General features: G+C 38.5%; 1 protein-coding gene across 2 annotated transcripts in view; it reads right to left on the reverse strand.

Moving 5' to 3' along the window:
• The window catches only part of LOC113833778 (oxygen-regulated protein 1), a 195,675-nt gene extending 186,036 nt beyond the window's left edge, over positions 1–9,639 (reverse strand). The window contains exons 1-3 of one of the 2 annotated variants that reach the window (XM_035439016.1): positions 9,010–9,639; positions 7,866–8,037; positions 422–5,997 (exon numbers count right to left, since the gene is read on the reverse strand). In XM_035439016.1, the coding sequence (XP_035294907.1) occupies positions 422–5,997; positions 7,866–8,037; positions 9,010–9,633 (6,372 nt within the window). In that variant the 5' untranslated portion in view covers positions 9,634–9,639. Of the gene's footprint in view, positions 1–421; positions 5,998–7,865; positions 8,038–9,009 lie in introns of those variants that run through there. The other variant, XM_035439017.1, reaches the window with a different exon arrangement.
• Positions 9,640–10,882: the final 1,243 nt, after the last annotated feature.

A 10,882-nucleotide genomic window follows, 5' to 3' on the forward strand; every position in this document is an offset into this window, starting at 1 on the left:
GAGCCAATTCTCTGAAACAAGAAATTTTCAGACTGTGATGGAGAGCTTGCCACCATACTTTTTATTCAATCAGCACTTAAGTTAATAAATGAAATACTTTAAAGTTACATTTATTCACTGATTATTCAATATATTCTATACATAGTTCACAATATTTTTAAAGACATATTTCTTATCCTGGCCATATTTCTGATATCCTGAACAAAAAAAGTTATAGGTACAGAAAATCATATAACTTTACAATGAAACCACACAAAATTGTAATTAATGAAAAATTGAAGAAAGCCAAGAGTATGTTTTCTGGAATATCCTCATTTTGAAAGTAAGAAATTCTTAGTGAGAATCTAGCCTAAATTCCATCCCATGAACTGTATCTTTTTATGGGAAAACATATTGACAGCTGAGTGGGTTCATACTGAAACTATAAATCATCTTGCTCATTAATGCTCTCAATATCTACTACATTTAATAGGCTTTCCTCTTCCCAAATAAAAAGAATTTCACCATCTAAAATGTAATGTATTTCTAATTTATTTCTGTTTCTAATATTTAGGGATTTCTCAACTTGCCAAATATCTAACAAGTAAGCTAGACCAAACAGTTCAAAGGGAAACTGATAACTGGTATTTTCTGTTACTACTTGGTTGGGATTTGTTCTTGAGTTCTGGAATCTGTTAATTAAGTTGTTATTCTCATCAACATTTTTTAAGTTATTTGTCCAATTTCTAGGATTTAAAGTAATGGAATTCATATCCTCTACAACTAGCAATGATGTATGCATGCTATCTGAAAACCTTTTCTTTAAATATAATTGGAATTCCTTCAAATTGATTTCTTCCTCTAATTCCAAAGAGTTAATATGTTTGTGTTTCATTCTTTTAGCCATCAACTCAACCATATTTTTGAAATAAAGTTGATCAAATGGATCACCAATGACATTATCAGTAAGTCTTCTGCTCACACTCACATTATTGCTCTCACCTTTGAGCATGTTTTTGTTTGACTGTAGCAGAAATGGGTATGTTTTCATCCATAAATGGAAACCCAAAGAATTTTCAATATCAGAATCTTTGCGATAAGCAAATCCTCTGTCTTCCTCATTTACAGGTTGAAAAATAACTGTTAGTATTGGACAATGTTGACCACAAAGAGCATAGAGTTTATCCAAAGAGTCACCTTCCTGAAGTGCACCATGAGTTATATTACTTCTAGGTAACGGCTGAGTTTTAATAGCATCATTGCCAACAGGGTGGACTTTATTACCAGCAGGAACAAAGGCTTGAGTAACAGATGTACACACTCTTTCTGATGGACAATTGCCCTTCTCCTCTTTGTGATGATTTGGAATTCTCTCTTTAGGATGGGCTTTATTCTGCACATCTAGAAAATCTTCACAAAAAGGCTCAGAGTCACTACCATGAGGAAAGTTAAAATAATTGCATTTCACTTCAAGGGGTTGAGTCATTTCCTCCAGTTCTGAAGAGGACAATTCAGCCATTGTTGGACCAGGAGCCAGATCTCCAAAATGTGAATATGGCACCCCAGTGCTGTTCTTATCAATTAGAGTATCCACTGATGTGGTGTCTGCATTGCCATACATGCCAGGATTGTCGGGTGACACCCTGCACAAATGATTTTCCCGCAAGAGCCATTTGCCATTGTCAATCAGTTCTCCTTTCTCTTTTTCCATAAGGTCCTTGTCATGCTCAACTGGTTTTGTAACATGTTCTATGGTGTTGTCCCCCAAACTGTCTCTCACACCATTAACATCACCATCACCTTCCTCCTGGGATTCCTGAAACATGAGTGAACTTCTAGATACCTGTTCAGAAGAGACCAATGACTGGCATTCAGAATCATAAAAGTTTGTTTTCTTAACACACTGAAGTTCCACAGGATTATAAGGACAAACTTGAGACCTATGTATAGACCCATGAAAAAATGGTGGTTTGATAATCTCAGCTTTGCCATAAAGCTTTTCTATTGCCCTTTTAACAATTCCTCTATTGTACTCTTTCTCTTGGGAAGTATCATCATTTTCATTGTGATCATCATTGGATATTTTGCAAGGATGTCCACTCTTATCATCTGGTCTACAGCCTGACCAATCTAAAGTCACAGGACTTCTGAGGTATTTTTTAGATTCTGTGTGATTTATATTTTCCATGCTTTCTACCATCATTTTAACTCTTACCTTAGTTTCTCCTACACTGATCTTCTTTTCTGTATTTTTATAAGAATCATAACAAAAATCTAAAGATGGTGGTGTCACCTGCCCCCTACCAATTGTCTCCAAAATCACAGTATTTCTTTTTTCCTCTTCCATAATATTCCTACGTGATGGGTGTAGCGATTTCAAACTCATCCTAGCCTCTAACTCTTTTTGCATTGATTCCTCCTTAGGTTGTTCTTTAGCACCTACCTTTATTTTAAAAATGTCTGTGTCTTGGCTTTCTAATTCTTCAAAAGATTCTAATTCTGAAATGTTATTTCTTTCACTTGATGTCATGCTATTGGTTATTGACCCTGGTTCTTCAGAAGTCCTTGATTCCTCCTTATCAAAAGATATATATTTCTTTTTATCCACAATTTTCTTAAGTGAGCATTTTTTAAATTCTTCTAGAGAACTATAGTCCTTATCAAATTCTGGATCAGTTTTATTTAGGAAAAGACTGTGGGAGCTTAAGTTACTGACATTTTGAGATGACATTGATACATTAGAGTCATTTTTATACATAGGGTCTGCCAAACTATTTAGATCTTTTGGAACTTCATTAACTGTTTTGAGTTCTTCGGTTAATTCCAAATTATCACTGCATTTGTTTTCTTTTGAATTCACAAAGTCAGTTGATTTGCAGACTCTGGTGGGAATGTAAGTCTCATCACTAGAGCAAGCTGCCTCATAGATGTTCCCCTTTTGAGAACAAGCATTATGAGAATATACACCATCTGTAAGTAAACAGGTCCCTCCTAGAATAGAACCATTTGTGAAGGGCTGGCTTATAGTATAACTATTACTAGTGAAAAAGCCATTGCTTGGGTTACCTGTGTCTTCTGGGGAATTAGCCATATTCACAGTACACATCTCATGTGGAGAGTTATGTACCTTGTCAATCATTTCTGAAACACATAACTCAGAGCCACAGTCCTCCCTAGTAGAGTAGCCTTCATCCAAGAGCATCTTCTGTGTTCTTTCACTTTCATTACACTTGACAACACTCTGAATGCTGGCTGCAGTACAATTTGCCGATACTGTATCCTGTTCTCTCTTACTGGGTTCACCGCAATTTTTGGTTGATTCCACTAAGTTGGCAACAGCAGCCTTCAAGTCATCAGCTTTCTCTGTGATGGCGATGTGCTTCAGAACTTCCAACAACGCAACTGTTTCTGCAGATCTGCTGGTAATCTTATGAGCATCACTTTGACAGAAGCTATTTATATTTCCCTTTAAGTTTAGTACCAAAAGCCAAGCTAGAAGGAGATTAGTGGATGAATTATATACTGTAGAAGGGAATGCAACATCTGCTAGTGAACCTGGTATTTGAGCAATTCCATTCTGATTTTTATGATTACTAGGAACAAAAGCTTCCAGGTGCTGAAGCAACAGGGCTGGTAAACAGTTTTTTGGAACATTCTCTCCGATAGTATCTACCTGAATGGCAGCCTCAATACTTTGCCCTTTTGTAGCTAGGTTCATTTCTTGGTAAATAAGACTCACTTCTGATTTGGACTTCTCAGTAGATAAATGACTTTTAGTACTATGATCATTAATAGTGGCTGGTGACAAAGTGCAGTGGTCACGCAGAGAAACCAAGTAAGAATCATGCAGAGACCCATCCTGGCTCTCACAGACATGTTTATTAAGCATGCCATTATCTTTAGCAATAAAAGATTTATCAGTCTCTTGATTTTTAGTGTCATTTTTAGTTTTGTGCTTATTACTTTCCATTACAAAACTATTTCTTTTTGAAGAAGTTGTGTGGAGATTACTTCCTGGAAAACCATTACTGTTATAATTTACCACATTACTGCCATTTTTGCTTAGTGGAGCTGACTTTCTATGCTCAAAATCTTGATACTGATTTATGTTCTGCAACCATCTTTGTACATAGTTCTTAACTGAATAATGGGGAATACCCTCAGAAAAATCAGGTTTTTTCAAAGAAGCTAACAAATCTGCCCTGGTTGTATCATGCTGTTCACTTACTATAGCACCTGACTTCAATTTATCCACCTTTTGTTTTTTCTGGTTTTTTAAAGTTACATGTAAATCATTACGTTTTGGGACTAAACTCTTTTTTGTCACTCCTCTCAAATTTCCAGTTACTACCTCCACTTCTGACTGTGGTCTGTGGAAAACTTTTTGGTTTTCCTTAAGGATATTAAACACATTAAGCAAACTTTGATTTTCCAAATTACCTTTATAAATGTTAGATTCACTATGGAGAAATACTTTATCTCCTTGACCAATTTCTTGTTTTCTGAGTCCTTCTAAGCTTACAACCTTTACTGGTCTGGATTTTCTTTTGACTAAAAGTTTTTGAGTCTTGGGATTTTGGAAAGCATTAAGTTTATTTTTATGGAAATTCTTGGAAATTTTGATATTGAGACTACTTTGGGGAGGAAAATTATTTGTATCAAGGCATTCCTCACAAGGTTTCCCTCCTTTAAGAGGACTGTCTGGAGCTTGTGATAGTGTTCCCTGTGTAATCATTCCTTCTCTGTTTATTTTCCCAACTTTATTAGAGGTTCCCTTGGTTTCTATCACTTTTTTCTTATACCTGGAATTTATCATTTGCTGCAGAGATTTCTTCTTCTTTTTGCTGGGAAAAGAGGATAAACCATGCTTTCTGTTTTCTCGAAGTTCTCTTAAACCACAATGAGAAAATTCATTTAAGAGTCTGTCCACTCGTGTGGTGACAGTCGAAGATTCAACAGAAGGAACCTCAGAAATACTGTTGTCAGTTCCCCAGTTGTCACCTGAGGAAAGTGTTCTATCTGCTGAGACAGAACTGAACTTGTCATTGGTGTTACTGTAAGTTCTGAAATGCTTGATACTATCTTTGTCTGATACTACACTCTCAACTATGCCTTCCTCCACAACTGAGTTCTCTGAAACAGAGGATGGTAAACCATTGTTATGGCACAACTTTAAGACCTTCTGACTTGTAATTTCTATAGCACCAGCATTTATGGCATTTGACTTGAGCAGGCCAGTTTCCTTTGTTCTTTCTAATGTTGACTCCAATTCATCATTGCTATGGATCTGAACAAGTTTATTAGATACTGATGACATTTTACTGCAAGAATGTGTAAACATGTGGTACTCGGATTTTTCTCCACTCTCTCTTTCTTCACTATAGGAAAACTGCTTTTCCTGAACCTCTGTTTCAGATACTACAGTGACAGTCCCTATCACAGACTTCTTCTGTCTCCTTCTCTTTGGCCCAGGGGTCGGGGGCCTATAGAAATGTTTTACTTGTTTCTGGCATCCCTGAATGATGTCTGTGTCCACAGAAGCATTCCCCCAAACAGCAGAGCTACATGATTCAGCCTGCTGAGCTGTTGCTTGGGTGTTTTCTTCCTCTGTCAAACTGCCCTGCTGAGTGGTGTCCGTGATGTCCTCAGACAATGAACACGATGTAAGCTTCAAACTAGATGGTCGATCATCTGATCTTGCTGGATAACTACTTTTCTTATTCTTTTCATCATTATTAGAAAGCCCAGCTCTATTGACAGTGGTTGTCCACTTTACAGTTTCTTCTTCTTTTATCTTGAATCGAACTTTCATCACAACTGTCATAGTACCATCTTGATTAAAAATAATTGACTTCTCAACACCATCATCAGGATATGTTGATAGATTGTGAGAATCATGTTTTTCTAAGGCCAAGTAATTTTCAGGGGCCACAGAACATTCTGAATAGCAGTCATATGTTTTCTCAGATGCCAAGGACTCAATCTGGGGGCTTAGGACTGAAGGCATATGTGTGCTCACTGTCAAGATTTTAAGAGTAAAAGATGTCATGTCAAAATACAACATGAAAAGCAGAGAAGTTGTAAATATCCCAAGGAAGAAGCAGAAAAGAAAGAAGAAAAGAAAAAATTAGTACAAAATCCTATTTTTCTGTGTCTTACAATAAAATGTTACAGATATATTTCTAAACTGTATGCAGTCATGGTTATTTGAGAAATATTACTGAAGATTCTGGGGTTTTTTTTCAACCCACTATTAATGGAGACATTCAGAGAACTTTAATTTTAACAATTTTATAAGGGAATATTAACAAGAAGTGTATAAAGTACAAATTACTAATGATTATATTGGGCAAAAGCATTTTCTGTGAGGTTTATTTGCTTACCAATACTAAAACTGGACTCTAACAAAGTTCTGTATATCTAAGTAAGAAAGGCAGTCAAGCATCCATTGACAGTGGTGTAAGTTCTTTATATCTAAGTAAGAAAGGCAGGCAAGTAGTCATGGTTACTGATGCTCCCTTTGAGAATATACAAGAGACTCAGAAGTGTGAGGAAAGCTAAGCATCTTTAGTACTTCATCAGTCAAATGATATTTAATTTGTATTTGTGTGGTCAGTGCAGTTAATTTATATACACAAAAACATCAGAGTTGCATATAGACAAGTGTGATTTTTTAATGTGAGGTCTGTCATTAACCTTGGCAGTTGTGTTTCTTAATGTGACAGATTTCCTCCTAGTGGTCCTTATAGATTTGCACATGTCCCCCAAAGTCATTGCCATTGAAGTTTCAGAGCCAATCCTAAAAATATTTTTATAATTTTTGATAAATAAAAATGTCTCATTCTTAATGTTGTGAAGTAAAACTTAACAAAGCTCTCCTAGCCCCAAAATCTATCAAAAATCATAATAAACAGCTGATAAGAGACACAAAAAGAACAACAAATCCACTTCAGAAAACTGACCAAGTTAAAACAGTATGACTCTATGTGTAATATGTATTTCACAGGTAATACCTACAGGTGCATTAGCAAATATACTCCTTTAACAATTGGGTGAAAGCAACAAATTATTTCAGCCAAACTAGCTATAAGAACAGGGATTACTACTCCTTAAAATAAAGATTATTCCAAATCTAGAGAGACTGAAAATTCAAATTCAAGTACAAATGGCAATCAGCACACTAGCACAGACCTTATATATTTCCTTGGCAATAGTGAGCACAGTAAATAATAGGGTAGCCTCTCTCACATTTTGGGACCTCAATATGCCCTCTTTCTCCCCTGTCCTGAGGACAATACCAAACTGTTAATCAAATACTAAAATTTTCAAATTTAGATTATTGTTAGTAGCATGAACTGGCTGCATGAACTACTTTATTTCAATCAAAAAATGTTTCCAAGAATTGATAATTTTACAGGAAAACTTTCAGAGGAGAGGGCATATTACTAGCTTAAAGAAAAAACAAACAACAAAAAAAAATCATGTAGCCCACTAACTTGCTGAACTCATCTATGAATTGCTCATTCAGACACAAGTCTACAACTACCACAGATGTCACATACACAATTCCACAAAACTCTTTCCAAAGCAAGAAATTCTGACATTTTGTTAACAACAACAACAAAAAAAGTATGCTTGACCCATGTAAAAGTGTGTATTATTGATTATCTGGGAAAGTCTTTCAAAAAGTCACCAGATATCTGTGAATATTTCCTACTATAAATTAACCAATTTCATTTTGGAATACTTATAATCCTCTTATATTTTGTTTTTGTGAGAGTGAATCTGGTCCTTTAAATATAATATTTTATTGGTGAGACCAAAAAAGAAAAAGAAAAAAAAAAACCAGTTTCAGAGCTAATAAGGTCTATTTATAAGTGACTTACTCTTTCTTTTTTCTAACACAGGTTTACCCTTCCGGTACACACGATGAGAGATCCCTGGTAACCTAGCAGGAAGCAAGTACTTTTGGATGTCGTAATTTCCGGGTTTAAATGGCTCTCTTCCAGCTGCCACCACAGCTCCTGAGCTCAGTATCACTGCCTGGAGACTAGGAACCTAGAAGAAACCAGAGTCATTGTCCTCACATGAGCAAGTACTGTCCGTTCCTGTGGTATATTTCTAACTTTAAATAGCTCAATATGACAGCCTCCTAGGCTTGATTCCAGTCATATACACAAAAATAATCTAGGCAGGGTGGGGAACGGGTGTAAACATCCATTGACACTATTGAGCTTGCGTATTAGCTAGAAAGTGGCAGGCTTGTTTTCTGGAATAACTAAAGTATCTTTAAAAGCAATGTGCTATTCCCCACCAAAGTCTGCAGTTACAGCCAAGTGCATGCCAATCCAGCACCAACTGCTCAAGGGCCTGTGAGACAGCAAGTCTGGAAGGTGATCTCTTACGTACTTTCTGTTAGCTGCAGACCCCACAGACCCTGCAGACCCAGCAAAAGAATACTAGGAAAATGCTTTTTCTAGATAGGAAAACACTACTCTTGGCCACTCCCTTCCAAAGGATACTATGAAAAATGGTATTCTTTTTTTGTTTTGTTTTGTTTTGTTTGAGACAGGGTTTCTCTGTGTAGCTTTAGAGCCTATCCTGGCACTCGCTCTGGAGACCAGGCTGGCCTCGAACTCACAGAGATCCGCCTGCCTCTGACTCCCGAGTGCTGGGATTAAAGGAATGTGCCACCAACGCCCCTGCAAAAATGGTATTCTTTAACGAAACATTGTAAGTCAGTGTTCAAGGACAATTGAAGAGGAGAAAGCAGAAACCTTCCAACACAATGACCCATCAGATTCTGACAAGAAGACAAAGGCAACTAGAACACACATGTGCATGTACAGACACACAGGCACTTGTGTACACACATACACACACACACGAATGCACTTACCCATGTGCACGTGCGCGCCGACACACACACACACACACACATACACACACACACACACACACACACACACACACACACACACACACACACACACACACGGGAGATGACTTAGGAGCCACCAAAATACTCACTTTTCTTCCATCTGTGGCATAAAGTTTGGCCACCGGACACTGCATGACCTGTGTCAGGTACTGCAGAAAGGTCTCAAAGGTCTGAGTAACCCTCCGGTTGAGAAGGACCACACGCCTGGTCTTCGGGTCACCATTCCGGAAGACCACGAGCCTTCTGGGAGCGCGGAGCATGCCAGGAGCAGTGGTGGGCACTGAGGCAGCAGCAGAGCTGAGGTGCACATGTGTGCTTATAGAGCGGCTACTGAGCCAGGGCCGCGGGCGCCTGCGAGCCTTGTCCAGATCAACTGGCAGCACCTTCCTATTGTGAGAACACAGATAGGACTCTCCATCCTCCAGCTCCTCCAGCCTGGTGATGCTGTGCCTTCCACGGGGCGTACTGATATTCCTCACCCCAAAGGGCAGGGGCACCTTCCTGGATAAATTGTCCAGCAGAGCGTCAAAGGTCTTAAAGGAACGAGGATTGACCACCACCTTCACACCGCCAAACTGGGGGTCTCCACTCTTGTAGAAGCTGATGCGTTTGGCCACTACAGGATGAGTGATGTTTGCACGAGGGGAAGGAACTTGACCTTCAGAAGAAGTCAGATGAATCATGGAGAATCTAGTAGAAGGTGTCTCACTCATTTTGGACGAGACCTAAAGAGGGAAGGAAAATGTCTTATTTCCACAATGTTCTGGAGCTGTACCACTGAGACTATGATAATGCTAAAGCTTGCTTGTTTACCCACTCCAACTTGTGGATTTAGAAGATAAAAGAATAATACAAGCTGGGGTTTGGAGAGATGGCTCAGCAGTTAAGAGCACTGACTGCCAGAAGAGCCAGATTTCATTCCCAGGACCCACATGGCAGCTCACAACTGTCTGTAACTCCAACATCTGACACCCTCCCACAGATATATATGCAGGCAAAACACCAAGGCACATAAAATAAATAATAAAAGAATACAAACTGGGGCTGTAGAGATGGCTCAGTGGTTAAGAGCACTGACTACTCTTCCAGAGGTCCTGAGTTCAATTCCCAGCACCCACATGGCAGCTCACAACTGTCTCTAACTCTAGTTCCATGGAACCCAATACCCACGGCAAAAACATCAGTGTACATAAAATAAAAAAAGTAAAAAAAAAGTAAAAAAAAGAATACAAACTGGACTGGAGATCAAAGCTTGTCACAATCTCAAGCAAGGACCTAAGTCATCTTGCTGACACAAAAACAGAGGTCCTGCCCATTTGGACATTAGAAGTGGACTTTACCGGCATTCAACCCAGCAGAGGGCATTGGTTCTTGCTGATTATGGAGTGTACATTCCAGATTGGGTAGAAGTGCCACCCAACTCAACAGAGAATTAACATGGAGTTTGCACACGTGACACCACCTTTAATCTTCAGGCCAAGCTGGGAAAATGAGTAAAACTTTTAAATGATACTGGCCAAACATTGCCAAGAAACAGACCTCCTTGGCAAGAAATTCTGCTATTTATTCCATTTTGGTTGCATTACACACACTGTAAATGATCTCCTGAGATCCTGTTTGGCCACCCGTTTCCATCACTTCCCAAAGACTCAGCTACCTCCAGGTGTCTGGACACACACCCATCTCCAGCAGTTTTTTGGCACTCCACAGAAAATTGCTTAAAGTTACAGGTATCGAACAACATATACACCCACACCAAGGTTACTGTGGATTCTATCGAGGAACCAACTGACTGTGAAAGCCAACAGAGACTGGCCTGAAATTGACCACTCAGAATGATCTCAGAATGAGGATGAAAGCTGATGTTAGGTACCACAGGATTGATGGGGAATGTCCTTCTGTGTATATGTTTCTCTTATTGGTTGATGAATAAACCACTGATTGGCCAATAGCCAGGCAGGA

This window comes from Cricetulus griseus, chromosome 2 (assembly GCF_003668045.3).
Source record: "Cricetulus griseus strain 17A/GY chromosome 2, alternate assembly CriGri-PICRH-1.0, whole genome shotgun sequence".
In the NCBI taxonomy this organism is placed as follows: domain Eukaryota; kingdom Metazoa; phylum Chordata; class Mammalia; order Rodentia; family Cricetidae; genus Cricetulus; species Cricetulus griseus.